Below are 16,062 nucleotides of genomic sequence, written 5' to 3'. Positions count from 1 at the left end.
TCCCTCTACCAGCGGCCGTGCTTTTCCAGCTGTGGTGTGTACTCCATCCACCTGGGACCTTGTTACAATGCAGATTCTGATTCAGCAGGTCAACTGAATTTGTGGCCAGAGACTTTAGTCCTGAAAGTTCCCAGCTGGCCTCAATGCTCCTGGTTTGTGATCACACTTTCATCAGCTAGGACCTAGAGCAGTGGTTCTCAAACCTTAGTGAGCATCAGAATGACTGGGAGGCTGTGAAAACACAGATTCCTGGGACCTACCCCAGACTTTCTGATTTACTAGATTGGGGGGAGCCCATGAATTACATTTGTAACAAGTCTGCAAGCTGCACTTGGAGTTGAAAAGCATAGAGCATCTGTCTCTTCCTTCCCACCTGCCTCCTGTCTGATTTCTGGGTCCTCGCCTGCCTCCTCCTCCAGTTCCCAGAAAGCCATATTAATGCCTGGACCACCACAGACATCACAGAGCATGCTAAGAGCTGGGCTATTCACCCCGACGCTCCACTAGACAGTAAGCTGCATGACAACAAGGACAGTCTTTTCTGTCTCCAAATCTTGCATGCTAATCAGCATTTTTCCTCATCGTAGAAAGTTGGGCAAGCATCCTGAAGATCCTTAAAAACCTCATTTGTAACCAGAAAAGGTTACCTGTCCACCTTTGCTAGTGTCAAAATATTACCAACGCTGTTAATACCACTCACAGCCATCTGAAGGACTTTTTGGGCTAGAGGGAATCACTACAGGTTTCCCCGCTATCCAAAAGTAGAGCATTCCTGTGAAGTCTTTCCTAAGGCAAAGAAGCAGTTACCTTAGGACACATCTTGCTAACAGATGCACAAAATAAACTGAGATCAAGCACAGAGGCTCACAGACACAGTTCAAAGCTCTGGTGGCCTGATGCTGAGCTGCTCAGTGTGGTTTCTGGGGAAGGAGCTGGGTGGTGCCCCTCTCACTGTTCAGGGTGCTCGCTGCCTCTCCACTGGCTCCTGCAAAACAAACGATGAACGTTATTTTTGCTTTTTGCATTTTTTTTTGTGAGAGCAAAAAACTTCTTTGGATTTCTTTCAGTTCGTGAGTAGGTAGGTAGTAACCTAGGTCTTTCATAGAAGCAAAGTGGTATGAAGTGAACTTTTTTTTTTGCGGTACGCGGGCCTCTCACTGTTGTGGCCTCTCCCATTGCGGAGCACAGGCTCCGGACGTGCAGGCTCAGCGGCCATGGCTCACGGGCCCAGCCGCTCCGTGGCATGTGGGATCCTCCCGGACCGGGGCACGAACCCGTGTCCCCTGCATCGGCAGGTGGACTCTCAACCACTGCGCCACCAGGGAAGCCCTGAAGTGAACTTTTGAAAAGCAAACTATCTCTCCCTTTGTTGATAAATGCTGGTTCCTTACTTTTTCTACCCTGTTGATTTTTTCTTTTGTCTGAGAAAAGCTTCAAGGGAACTACAATCTTTCTAAAATCATTACTTGGTAAAAAGCCAAGGCTTTTAATTTATCCCACAAGCTAGATTCTTATGGAAACTGCTGTCTGAAATCCCTTTGTTCGGGAAGCTTTGAGGGGCTTCATCTACACACCCCTCCTCCCCCTACCCCGCCTCCCCCAGGGAAGGGACCTTCCTTCTTCCTTCTTCCAGCCAGTGTCTCTCCCATTAGTCTTTATTTTATCTCATAACAGGAAGGAATTATTTTATTTGAAAACAGTCTTTTATTTTCAAATCCTTTTTTAAAGCCACTGAGGGCAGTGAGGAGAGGAACGTTGTCTGAGTAGAATGGACCAAGGTGGGCCAGATCCTTTTGGGAAGAGGTGGAAAAGAGATGAAGGTGGGACTAGCTGGCTGGGGGAGAAGGGGAAGCCTTCAGGCTGAGGAGCCGGCGTGAACAAAGGCACACAGGTGGAATGAATATGGAGCGTGGAAACAGGAACAAGAGGTAAATTTAGTTAAGTAAAATGGCCCAGATTCTGGAGAAAGAAGAGTCCAGAAATCCAAACTGTGGAGCCAAGAGGAGAGGAAGGGCCTTTAGAAGTTGGAAAATCATCCCTTGAACTAAACAACTCTTTTTGTTTTTGTTTTTCTCTCCAGACATATTCCAGAAGTGGTTCTGATATTTGTTCACTCCCATTTTGGGCCAAGATCTGTCAGAGGATTAAATTGTACGTATACAAGTTCCCCTTCGTAAGCACTGGCAGGGGATAGCATCTTTGGTTGTCCCTGTTTTCTAATGACTAAAATGGTCTTCAAGTTAAAAGGCATCTTTCTGAAAGTGAAAGTGTTTCTTGCTCATGACTTGTACAGAAACTAGAAGACAAATTAGCTCAGAACAAATCATTTTGGAAATAAACTGAACACCAGCATCTTTGAACCTCCAACCTGACTTACTGCCCTGGACTGGAATGCAGCCTGCCTGCCAGTGAGACTTGTGAGTGGCTCAGTGCATGCTCACACCGCACCTGGGGACAGGACAGCTCCTCCTTGCTGTGTAAGATACAGACAAGGTTGGCCACCTGTTATGGCAGGGACCCTTTGAGCATCTTTAGAGCAAGGCACTCACAAGGCTAGAAAAGGACCATTTTTTCACAGAGCCCAACCTATTACCTAGAAAATCTATCTCTGCTGTGTATGAGCAGGATTCCTAATACAGAGACACTGTCCAAAGTTCCCAAGCCCTCCTGTCTCTGTTTAAAATCCCATGCTCCCTCCAGCTGCACTCTGAGTCTGAGGTTATGCTGGGTGTTATAGTCATCACTGTCCAAAACATTAGAAGATGGAACAGTCCTGAGAGGCACGTTGGACTAAGAGGCAAAATAGCATAGGTCCACCTTCCACTCGGCTGCTTCCCATGTGACTGCGGCAGAGGCTGCTGCCAGGCAGTGTATGGCACTGTTCTGGGGTCCAGATGCTGAACTTTGAATGCACTTCTGCACTGAGTTCTCACAATTCCATGAAGTAGGGATTATCATTATTTCCATTTCACAGAGAAGGAAACTGAGTCTTACAGAAGTAACTCCCCCCAGCCATGAGGACCCAAGATACACCCCCAGGTATATTGGACCCCACTTGTTCTTTGGAAACATCCACTTTCTTGACTCTTGTGCAATGCTGCCTCTTGAGCCAACTTTGAAGACTTGAGCCACTTAATGTCTCTGAGCTTCAGTTTCCCCATGTCTAAACTCAAGCTATAGACCCACTTGGAACGTTTTAAAAATGCAGACTCCTTGGCCTGAGACCTGATGGGACAGAGTGGCACGTTCCTAGGTTCCTGGTTGACTGTGTCCTCCCTAGCGCGCTCACATTCTATTTCAGGAGCCAGACCGCAGGTGCTACCTGTACAGATGATGCTTTAATGACTCAAAATAATGGTCCTTCATGTGAGACGTTCATGGAGACCACTCCATCTGCCCTGGCCCCTGCTGCTTTTATTCTTACTCTCCCATAGGCAGTTCCTATCACTTGAGTGCATTCCGGTCCAGCCTGGCTCTCATGGTGAGGAGTTAGAGGGAAGAACTCCCCAGAGGTGAGAGTGTCAGGCTGAACATCTGGACTGAGAGGCTGTATTGGTTTCCCAAGGCTGCTGTAATAAAATACCACAAGCTAGGTGGCTTGAAACAACATAAATGTATTCTCTCCCAGTTCTGGAGGCTGGAAGTCTGAAAGCAAGGTGTTGGCCAGATCCCTCTGAGACCCTGCTCCCTCTGAGATTCCCTCGGGGACTCTGGGTCGAATCCTTCCTTGCCTCTTAGCTTCTGGTGGTGCCCGTCCATCCTTGGCAACCCTGGGCTTGCAGCTGTGTCATTCCAATCTCTGCTTCCCTCTTCTTATGGCCATCTTCCCTGTGTGTCTGGTTTTCCTTTTGCAACCAGTCATATTGGATTAGGATCCGCACTTATGGCCTCATCTTAACTCAGTAACATCTGCAAAGACCCTTTTTCCAAGTAAGTTCACATTCACAGGGAGCAGGGGTTAGAACTTCAACATATCTTTTTGGTGAACACAGTTCAACCCACAATAGAGGCACTTTTCCTATGTTCCTCCTTCCTTCACCTCATGGGCTTCGTGGACGCTAAATGCATTGAACATCCCCCGTCTGCTTTGAAAGTATCTCAGGAGAGGAGGTGGCTGTGCATCTGACCCACATTCAGAGCCTCTGAGGGATCCAAGAGTTTAAAAACTTTTCCTGGTTCATCTGCCCACATAAGCTCCTGCAAGCCAACTGTGCAAAGTGCGGACTTGGATCCTGGAACAGTTATCGATCCCGCTTTTCATGAATAGAAGTGGAGGCAGAGACCATCAGGACATGAGGAGTAGAGGGGAAATATCGGACGTGAAAGTGAGGGAGGCTAAGATGCGGCCAGGTCCCAAGCCCCCGACCATCTCATCGTGCTTAGCTCTTGTTGAATCGAGACCCCGTCCCCTCCTTGCTGAAAGCATCATTGCATTTTCTGTGTCAAACCAAGCGTGGGCCCTCAGGACCTAAAATGACAACTCTTCAATTGAACCACCTTTGAAAACCTGAATTCAAGAGCATCTGTGGCCAGGGATTTTCCTGGCCCAATTTCAAAGGGAAATTTTTTCATGAAAAAGCAAAAGCAGTATGTTTTTCTTCTTTTCTAAAAATCATTGTGCTTCTAGTATAATTCGTACCAGGTCATGAATTATTCAGTGCTGCATGGGTTATAAAGCACATTTAAATGCAGCCTCGTTTATTCTTTAAAACAACCTGTGGCTCAGTAATAATAATGACAAGTAAAAGTTATCTGATACTGTCTCTGCACCAAGAACTCTTATAAATGCAACCCTGTTAGACAGACAACAATTTTTTGGTCCCCTTTTTAAAGATGTAAAGCCGTTTGTCCAAGGTCACAGAGCTAGTCATGGATAAATATGATGTTTGAACCCAGCAGCCTGGTTATAAAGGTCAGGCTCAGAGCCACAACATTGCCTGTCCCTTGACTCGGAGCCTCACTTTCAAATGAGCAAGTCGGTTCTAGTTTATTTAATGCTTGACCCACTAGCACAGTCAGCAGGTGGTAGAGACAAAGACCTATGTGTCTTCTGTTACATAATGCTTCCCTAAAATCCCCTCCAGTAAGAATGGCTTTCTGGCTCTGTGCCTGTCTTGTCCCCATCCTGTTTGGTCTAATGCCTTCATAAACAAGACGAAAAGACAACTCTCAGAATGGGAGAAAATATTTGCAAACGAATCAACAGACAAAGGATTAATCTCCCAAATATATAAATAGCTCATGCAGCTCAATATTAAAGAAACAAACAACCCAATCCAAAAATGGGCAGAAGACCTAAATAGACATTTCTCTAAAGAAGACACACAGATGGCCAAGAAGCACATGAAAAGCTGCTCAACATCACTAATGATTAGAGAAATGCAAATCAAAACTACAATGAGGTATCACCTCACACCAGTTAGAACGGGCATCATCAGAAAATCTACAAACAACAAATGCTGGAGAGGGTGTGGAGAAAAGGGAACACTCTTGCACTGTTGGTGGGAATGTCAATTGATACAGCCACTATGGAGGACAGTATGGAGCTTCCTTAAAAAACTAAAAATAGAATTACCATATGATCCAGCAATCCCACTACTGGGCACATACCCAGCAAAAACCATAATTCAAAAAGACACATGCACCCCAATGTTCATTGCAGCACTATTTACAATAGGCAGGTCATGGAAGCAACCTAAATGCCCATCAACAGACGAATGAATAAAGAAGAAGTGGTACATATATACAATGGAATATTACTCAGCCATAAAAAGGAATGAAATTGAGTCATTTGTTGAGACATGGATGGATCTAGAGACTGTCATACAGAGTGAAGTAAGTCAGAAAGAGAAAAACAAATATCATATATTAATGCATGTATGTGGAACCTAGAAAAATGGTACAGATGAACTGGTTTGCAGGGCAGAAGCTGAGACACAGATGTAGAGAACAAACGTATGGACACCAAGGGGGGAAAACTGCGGTGGGGTGGGGATGGTGGTGTGCTGAATTGGGCGATTGGGATTGACATGTATACACTGATGTGTATAAAATTGATGACTAATAAGAACCTGCAGTATAAACAACAAAAAAAAAACAATACTAAACTTTCTTTGGATTATTTGTATGGAAATATGTTAATATAAATGTTTCAGACATTACATGAAATTTCTAAAAGTCTTGTATGTTCTGGTATAATGTTATAAGTTATAATTCTAGTTATTACTTTAAAATGTATATCTCAGAAGTAACTAAATTTCCTTGTCAATTGCAAAAAAAAAAAAAAAAAAAAAATACAATGGAGGTGTCTCCACCCTTGGGCAGCTTTCCACCTCCCAGCCTAGCTCCGGTTGCTTGGCTAGCCTCCTCTGTACTCCAGGCTCACTGGTGCCTGCTCCTGCACCCTGTTCCTCTCTGGCTGCTTCCCCATCAGTCTCCCGCCCCCACTGACAGCTCTTGGAGAGCGGGGATACCATTTCTTGGTAAACTTTTTATCCCTGGTTCCTACCACAGTGCTTAGTTTTAGTAGGGACTCTGTAGAAACAAGGGAATAAATAAATAAAAAGCGCTACTTTATTAGAAAAACAAATGTTTAGGATACCAGGCTACTACCATGGGGCAGCCAAGTTTTTGGTTGTTGTTTTGTTTTGATCAGAGTTCACAGTGCCTATATACTGCCTATTTTCTATCGTAGCAGTGGTAGGACAGGAGGGTCCCCTCTTAATAATTTATTCTTTTTATTGAATTTCCAAATGCATGAACCCACATATGTATTATTTCACATAAATTCACACAGACTATCTTATCTTACGTTAACTGTGCTTTTAATTCATCATTCTTTGCCTTTTTTCATTTGTTCCTTCTTGCTCCTGCCCTGCTCTTTCCTCCCACATCGTCCTTGTCCCCACGACATGGTGAGCCGTGTAAACACGTCAGGATGTGTCCTTCCATGGTTTTCTCTGCTCTCATTTTATCTTACAGGGATGAACGTAACGCATCCACACGCATATGAAACAGAGTCACGCTGGCCCTGGAGTACTGCCTGGGACTCAAATATGAGGCAGATACACATGGAAATTTTATTCCCCCTAGTTTTCTTTTGTTGTAATGCCCCAGTTTCATGACATAATTTTAGGCACTTTGAACTTGAATAGCTCACCATTATGTAACGAATGCCATTCAGCTGCAATCACAATTGCTCCCTGGGTCAAGCCTGCTAGCCCAACCCCAGATAGTCATAGGGCAGGAGCAGCAAGCAGGTGATTAGCTGCACCAGCCAACGTGGTAACTGGGTTTCTAGGTATTTTCACCGTAAATTTCTCTGCCTTAGACAGCTTTGCTGCCAAAAACATTTTTGCCATGTAACTAATTAGCCATGATTTTGCTGTAAAGGATAAAACAATGAAAAATAAAAGAGACATTAAGAAGGACATCATGAAACATGAAAAAATGAATTACAAAATTAAAGAGACTTTATTGCTAAATACAAAATATCTGAATATATTTAAAGTGTGTGTATATTTCATGGCAATACTGTGCAAATGGCTGATCTTATTTCGTGACTTGTACATAAACACTTGTCTTCCAGGTCTTTCATTCTTAGTATTTTACACACTGTTTTTTCTTGTTGATTCTTCTCCTCATTTGGCATCACACTTTTTCTTTTTTGCTGAGATTTCTTCCTTCGTTAGGAGAGGTATCAGTTTCCAAATACGAGGATGTATGTTCATACCTAAGCTTTGTATTGTGTTGTGAAAACCTCTACACTGTTGTGTGTTCTTGGCATCTTGTAATATGTCTGTTGATAAACACTCCAAAGTTCAATGGGAAATGCGAGTTCAAATCTGCAACTTTCAGGCCCTCAACCTCTTTCTCCTCCATTGTAGTGTGCTTCAAAATCAGAGACCAGCTCTTGGGGCAAATCATCATCATCTGTCATGATTTTTGTATGATATATATCAAAACAAACTATCAACCAATCATTTTACCTTTTATGGCAAAATTGTCTTATGGCCAATTAGTTATACAGTGAAAATGTTTACAGCAAAAATGCTTGCTGCAAAGGTGCTTATGGTTAAAATACCTAAAAATAATGGACACGCATAACTGGACGGGACATTGTGTGGCTGGGAACCTGAAAATCTGAAGAGAGTCCATGGATTGGATTCGAGATATCTCCAGAAACTAAAATGTCATAAGAGCAGACACCTGATTCCTATTTGCCCAATCCTAGAAACCAGCCTTGGAATAACTGTTAACATTGCACATAATAATGAAAAGAGCTAATATTTTGTGAGTACTTATCACATGCTTGGCACAGGTCTTCCTTGCTTCACACGTAACAATGCTATTAGTCTTTGCAACAGCCCTAGGAAGCAGGTACTGATACGCTGGCCCCGTTTACAAATGAGGTAACAGATGTACAAACAGATTAAATAATTTGCCCAAAGTTACATACCAAGTAGACGGCAGACCTGGGATTCAAATCCAAGGAGTCTAATTTCAGAACCTAGAGCTATGTTAAGGGGCTTCCCATACTTTTCCTTCCTACTAGAACACCCACACCCATCACCCAATTACTTGCTTTGAAAATGCTTTCTCATCCTTTAGCTTTCACCTTAAGATCACCTCCTTCCCTGTATAGAGTTAGAAATGTTTTCCCTCTGTGTGCACAACCCTCTTATAGAATTTTCTCCATAGCACTGTGATTATCTGTTGATGCCTTGTTTCCCCCCACCCATCATTAAGCTCTTCTAGCATAGGAAATGCATCTTATATTCAGCCCTAATATCTATTATGATGCCTGGCACATGCAAGGACTTCAAAAATGGCTGTGGAATGAATGAATGAATGAATATTTCAGCATACAACCAGATACCTGTAAGGATACACAAGGTATCAAGTTTAGATACAATTTTGCAGAAGTAATAGTAGTGAAAGTCAACAATGCTTTATCCAAAACAGAGCCAGATGTGATTTTGAATTCAGATTTTAAGAAAGTAACATATGGTACATATGCCATAACTCACCTAACACTCCCAGCACCTCCTAATCAAACAAATTTATATATCAGCAATGAAATATACGGATAGTCACATTAAATAAGGTATAGCTTATGAATTGCCTTAGACCAGTTTGGGTCAAGTTTTGCCACCAAATGTGTTAGTAGCAAAGTTGAAAATAAGAAACAACTCTTGGTGTTCAGACCTGTTTGGATTTGGGGGCTATGAATAAGGGATTGTGGAGTTTATGTAAATTGCAATTTATGTGACTTATGGTGACAAATCTACCCTCTCATGTCTAGAATGTATGGTTTTGGTTTGTCACTCTGAGCCTTTAAAATAAGCAGGTAAATGTTAGTTTAATGAACTAGCTTTCTAATTCTAGAGACAACTCATTGTTCCTTCCTTCAAGGACAAACTCTCATCCCTAGGATGGCAAAGGTGGAAAGGGGTAGCTTTGTCATCCTCAGTGAGACCTTTCACCCAGAACCTTTTCTCAGACTGAAAATATGGCTCTTTGGGTCTGTTCGTCCTCTTTCTCTCTCTCCATCTCTCCCTCCCTCTCCCTCTGTGTCTTCCCTCCTTTTCTCATCTAGAAACATAAAATAGCTATCAAGAGGTCAAATATATACATGGGAGAAAACTACCTAGTCTTACAGGAGATGTCATCTCCCAAGGGGTCTATTAATGTAGACTTGTGGTGGGTCCACCATGTCAGAGCTCATAAGACAGGCTCCATACCACCAATTAGGCTCCATGCTGGCTCTGGCTGAATTCACTTGACTTGAGACTCTCAGAACTGCTGAGAAGCTCTTGATTCAAAAGACCATTTACTAAATCCTTTAAAGGGTCATGTTACTCCCTCTATATTCTAAGCTCGAATAATAACCTCACCCTGCCATATGATGGCTCTTCCCTGCTACTCTGTAAGTGATTTTCCTAGAGGGAAACAGTGTTTGCCTTTGGAAGCTGGGAAAAGTCTGGTAGTGAGATCTCAGGGGAAATCCTCACTCAGGGGGGTGTCCATGGTTTGGGCATGAATTGCTTGGTCTTCAATCACAACAGAGCCCTTGGTTCCCCAGGCTCTTGAACGGGAGTGACAACTAAATTGTCAGATTCTCAGAATAAGTGGTTTAACAGAGGAGAATCTTAAGAAAAGATTTCCATCACAAAATGTGTAAAATGTGTAAAATCTGTAGTACTGAGCTCGTTGACTGGACCAAAAATGTAGGTTCTTTCCTGAGGACCTCAACAGCCGTATCCCATGCCCTCTAAAACTTGAGTTCATTATATTTTACCTCCCCATATAGGCCAAGTAAAAAGTCAGAGAGAAAATAGTTCTGTTGAGTGGAGAGCAGGGATGAGCAAAGTTTGACTGGTACTCTGATTTTATTTTTATTTTATTTTTTAAATTTTTATTTAGGTCTTTAATTTTATTTTTAGAATGGGGTTCTGTCACATAAACTCAACACAGCCATATCTAACAAGGTCTCTATTTGTTTTCACAAACACCATTTGTTTTTTGTTAGCTCACCAGGTGTTTTGTTTTTTTTTCTTCTAGGGCTATACAAAATTCTTTACCATTCAAAGATGTAGATTCAGACAAATACAGTGTTTTCCCAGTAAGTATCACTAAGACTAACCAGATGTTCGCTAAATATTGCATCGCTTCCTATAAATTTCTTTCCTTTAATAAGACAAGATTGAATGCCATTTGAATGTATTATTAATGTGATAATACACCATTTTATGACGTTTACAGATTTTTTGGTATCTTACTAATACATGGACCATCAAAGTGGATCTTAGTCCTGGACTGTTTTCGTTTCCTGAAGCCATTCCCACCTGGAATTCTCCACGGGGATAACAGTTATCTTGAAATGTGTTGGGAATTATTTTCAAAATTCTTAAACGTATTTTAACTTACTTTTTTAAAGTGTGTGTGTATGTGTTTATGTCTGTGTACACATGTTAGATTTAGAACAGTTAGGATGTCAGAATATTCTCTGCAAAATTCAACAAGCAAGCAACAGATGTCACAAACTCTCCAAAGTAGGTGGGATCTCAAATACTCTACCTGGGAATGTGAGAAATAAAAACATTGACATTATCATGACTCTTGATTCTTTCAAATCAGACATGTCAAAAATATAATAAATCCACACAACCAGTTTGGCTAGAGGTTTTTAAAATTATCCAGCAAAATGATTAATCACTGAACCAAATAAACCAATTGTTTTGGAGCCTTTGATAGAGAAAGTTCAGGGAGTTGGATGGTCCTGCTCTTTGTGGAAGTGCACATAGACACATACACATGAACACACATGTACACAGACACGTGTATAAAACATGCATTCACATAACCCATGTGAATGCACACGTGCCCACATACATGCACACACATGCACCCCCATACACTCACATATCAGCACGCACCCAACAACACATATACACACACGTACACACACTCTCACATACACACACACTTCATCTGTGATTGGCCCTGGTACCATATTACATTTCACCTCACACAGGAGGTCTTAGCATATCATCTTAATTTTCTTAGTGATCTCTAGTGTTCCTAGACTGTATTTGGATTTAAAATGGCAGATGTCAGTACCCCTCAGACAGCTCTGATTGGCCTTCACTGTGGATAACGTCAAAGCAGAACTGACCCTTCCTGTGTATGCTCTTCAATTTCAGACACTGCGGGGCTCTCACTGGCGAGGGAGAGACTGTAACGACAGCAACAAGATGGCATACCCAGGCAGAAGGTAATGGTCTCTGCTGGTCACTGATGTTGAAAATCACCTTCTGAAAAGGAGACAGAAGGCATAATTATCTCCCTCAGCCTAGGGGATTCGTGCTTACAGAGAGAAGGGACCTCCATGTCCTAATTGAAGTAAAGCACAATGAAAAAACTGTTCATTCATTTGCCCAAAAAATGCTCATCGAGCGTTGCCCAGCACTCTGCATCATGTTGGGTGGTAAACAAATAGAAATAGGCCTCCTCTCGAGGAGTTTACAGTCTAGTGGGAGAAACACGTGAGTAGACAGGTTATTGTGGACGTTTATCCAGCCTCCTGCACGAGTTCTACAGGCAGCCCTGGGCCCAGAAAGAGTAGCCTCTTCCACCAGGAGGAGGGCGACGGGGGCAGAGAGTAGAGCGCAGGTCCCATTTTAGTCCCAGGCTGATGTTCAGTCACATCTCAGACCTCAAACTGGATATGCCAGCCTTCATCTTAGCTGTGACTACAGTGCTGAAGCATTAACCAGATGTTTGGGGCGTTAGAGGCATAACTTTAATGGTGTCACCTGTCTAAATGAAATGGACTGCAGGTGTGTTCATTATTCCCATCAGCATCATTCCACAACAATACCTCCCATGAATATAGTCAATTGTGAAAAGACTGCATTTGGTCCACAGTTCCCAGCAAACATCCAAAGCCAAGAGAATGGCAAAGAGGCCAAGTGAGGCTTCTGTGTGCCACAACACACAATGGTGTGTGGCACTTTTCCCTGAAGAAACTGTTGTCTATCGAAGACACTTGGTGTAGCACTCATTCGTTCATTCCTTCATTTGTGAAGCTGACATTCAGAATGAAAAATACATGCCAAAGACCAATGTTGATGTTTTTCTTCATAGGCCAGACAACTGGGATACACATCAGGATTCAAACTGTAATGGCATTTGGGTAAGCGACTAAATTCAAATTTAACCCTGTTCTCTTGCTTTCCGCCCTCCTTAAAAGCCCATTGCCTGTTTGCTTCAGTCAGACCTAAGGAAGAAGATGGTAGATTACAGCAACTCTTCTGCTGCTGTTTGGAAGAGGGGCATAGAATCCAATCCCATGTGAAGAGTGTCCATGTTGTAATGAGAGTTGAGGCTGTCTCTGTCACAGCCACTCTAAGTCTTGCTTAAGGTCATTCACATCTAATCCCTTTATTCTGTTTGGAAATTAAATGGAGAATGGTGTTAACAAAGTTTTACAGTAACCCAAACAGCTATTGGAGCAAACCGCATGCTGTCACCATTTCATTGCAGCCATTCTTTTCTGTTTCATAAGGCTAGTCAGGCAGAGTGGAAGTTGCCTGTAGTTACCCCACTACCCACATCCTGAGGCATCTAATGCTGGTGCCCCAGTTCCCTATGAATAATAAATTAGCAGCTTCCACGTAGAGAAAAGGGAAGGAAAGAGAAAAGCCAAACACTTAATCTTAGCACGGCAAGGGCAGCAGACCCAATTTTGTGAGGTCTTGAGCTTATAGGATTTGAGGGGTCCTCCTGAAGAAAAAGAATACCAAATACAAATACAAAATCAAGAATAAAAGTATAATTAATTAGAACAATAAAAGAAATCTTAACAAATTCCTGGAGTCTTGGAAATTCAGGTCCCTTTCTTCTGAGATCTCTTTTCCAATTTACCAGGAGTGCTTATGTAGAAATATTGTTCTGAGTGCCTGGCTGCTCTCCACCTAAAACACTCTATAGCTCCCAGCTGCTCCCAGCACTCGCACAGGCAGGGATCGTACAAACAAGGAGCCTTGAAGTTTAAGATTCCCCAGCTTCAAGATAGATTGCCTCTGAATGGTTGCCTAATTTGTCTGCTTGGATGAAGAGGAGAAAGTTTCTGTAAATAGTTTCCCCTCTCCAGGACACTGATGATCCATTTCTTCTGAGATATGGAGAGCAAGACAGATTGTATCCTGGTATAGCCCTACCCACCCACCCTATCATCAGTCACACTGCCTTTTCATGAGGAGGGGAAGACATGTCCCCTAGATCTTAAGGTGTCAAGGTGTCAAGACCCCCAAGGCAGCTCTTGTTCGATAAAGTCAAGCTTAGTTGTCATGTTGGAGGACATGGGGGTTTATTAGTGTGTGAAGCTGCTGTCTTAGTTCCATGACCCCATCCCTGCTTCTGACATGGGAGCCCACCTACATAAGGAAGGCCAATAAGAGACTGTGCTAGACCAGTGGAAATCCACCAGGAGCCCAGGGAGCCAAGACTCAGAATTTATCATCAGTAATAGGAGAAAGACACATGACCTTCATACCTATCCCTTTCCATGGAGGAAAAATGACTCACAGAATCACAAAATCATAAACTCAGAGAGGACTTTACAATCACTAAGTCCAACATTTCCCAGACTGTGTCCAAGAACTCCAGTGTTGAGTGGTAGGTTAAGAGGTAAGGGAGGAGGAGCGCTAGAGCAACGTTTGGAAAGTACTGGGTCAAATAAGCCTGAACAGTTTTCTTTACTTCCGAATTTCTCAGCATCTTTAATGTTTTAATGCATGTTGGGAGTCCCCAAGACCAAGACAGTGAACACACTGTTTCCAGTACATCTCTGACCATCAGGTTCTTTCTTCCTAAAATACTGTTAATACCATTAATATCTAGTGGAATGCCAGTGCTCTCCAGACCAGAGTTTGGCAAACAAAAGAAAAAAAGAATTATATATATATATATTTTAACTTTTTTAAAGTTATCCAGACTCTGCTCAAGCCTTCCAAGGACCAGCTGCTCCACTAATTCACAGACTTAGCTTTAAGTGTTAGGAAGTGCCCTCAGCTGTGGTAACTCTGTCCCACTCACAGGCTCAACCTCACTGCTGGGTTTCTCAGTCTCATCACATCAACATTTGGAATCATTCTTTATGGTTTGGGCTGCCTTGTACATTGTATGATGGTCAGTAGCATCCCTGCTTCTCCCCACTAAATGCCAGTAGCTCCCTCTCCCCCCATTTTAACAACCACAGATGTCTCCCAGGCATTGCCAAATGTCCCTTCGGATGGCTGTGGGGCAGGGGTGGGGAAGGGGTGCCTCAAAAGCGGCCCTGTTGAGAATCTCTGCTCTAGAAGCATCAACCCTGGTCCAGTTTCTGGATCTCTCCTTATTCCTGCCCCCAGTTCCTTAAAGCCCAATTCACTTACCTAGGATGTTGCTATGTTGGATTAAGGGCTCAAGAGACTTTAAAGGATTTTATCTACTGATTTGTTTTCATGCTTTTAAAGCCATTTGGGAAGGATTTTGTGTTTGTGTCTCATAAATTTAAAAGCAAGCTGCTAATTTCATCATTTCTCTTAAAGGGTGTTGATCCAAAAGATGGAATTCCATACGAGAAGAAATTCTGTGAAGGTATGAATTGTAAAAGTCAGTGTACTTATTCCAATAGAATATTCTTTTCTAGTCTGAGTCAGATTGAAGCAAACAGACCATCCAAGTGAGGAAGTGCCTGATGCTACCACATAATGTTGACCAATTTACATTTATTTTTGTGGCAAATTAGAAAATGACGTGAAAGAGATTATAGACAAATGAGGCAGAATCAAGACAAAGCAAAACTAAATGTGTTTAATTGATTCCTTTTTTGGGGAATTGGAAACTTTAATGATAATATTAGAAAAGGCTGTAAGATAGATAACAGGGTAACTGAAATCCAGCACTTCTCCAAATAAGAAAATAAGTGGAGGTGATAATTTTCAGTCTTCTCTGTGTCTTCCTCAATACACTACAAGGTCAGACGTCTAGACTTGTACTGACAGAGTCCTTGTGTCGACTGGGCTAAAGACTCAAATCTGGGTGACTTGAGGGAGACCTCCAAGCAATAGCCATTGAGAGTTCCCAAAAATACCTGAGCAAAAGCTCTGTATTCTAAATGCCCAATGCCACATACACCTGGGCTACCAGTGTTCTTAGGAGGAACCTATTACCACCCACATAGTACTGAAAACATGGTCCTGGTGATGCCCAAAGAGTCTCAAACAAGACCCTATGGTAGCATCAGTGTTTTATGTTTAGACAACGCTTTCCCCTAACATTTAGAAGCATTTCATTCATTCATTCATTCAACAGATATTTCCTGAACACCTATTCCTATTATGCACCAAGGGCTATACTTGGCTCTGAGTTTTTATGGGCAGACGTGATACAGTCCTTGCCCTCAATCAGCTTAAAGTCTAATTGTCTGTAAGCTATTAGAAGGACAGGATGGAGGTAGAAAATGTAAGGACCCGACACATAGTAATGCAGTTTAGAAATGCTTGTTGGATGAAT

At 42.5% G+C, this 16,062-nt stretch overlaps 1 protein-coding gene across 2 annotated transcripts in view; it reads left to right on the top strand.

Moving 5' to 3' along the window:
- The window catches only part of AOAH (acyloxyacyl hydrolase), a 172,089-nt gene that overhangs the window by 61,015 nt on the left and 95,012 nt on the right, over positions 1 to 16,062 (top strand). For both annotated transcript variants that reach the window (XM_081244565.1, XM_081244566.1), the window contains exons 6-10: positions 2,081 to 2,151; positions 10,564 to 10,624; positions 11,706 to 11,776; positions 12,649 to 12,697; positions 15,096 to 15,144. In XM_081244565.1, the coding sequence (XP_081100691.1) occupies positions 2,081 to 2,151; positions 10,564 to 10,624; positions 11,706 to 11,776; positions 12,649 to 12,697; positions 15,096 to 15,144 (301 nt within the window). The remainder of the gene's footprint in view (positions 1 to 2,080; positions 2,152 to 10,563; positions 10,625 to 11,705; positions 11,777 to 12,648; positions 12,698 to 15,095; positions 15,145 to 16,062) is intronic.

Source organism: Mesoplodon bidens, assembly GCF_964165515.1.
Source record: "Mesoplodon bidens genome assembly, chromosome: 9".
Taxonomy (NCBI): domain Eukaryota; kingdom Metazoa; phylum Chordata; class Mammalia; order Artiodactyla; family Ziphiidae; genus Mesoplodon; species Mesoplodon bidens.
Note: the sequence above shows the minus strand (reverse complement) of the source record. Positions and strands in the feature narration are given on the sequence as shown.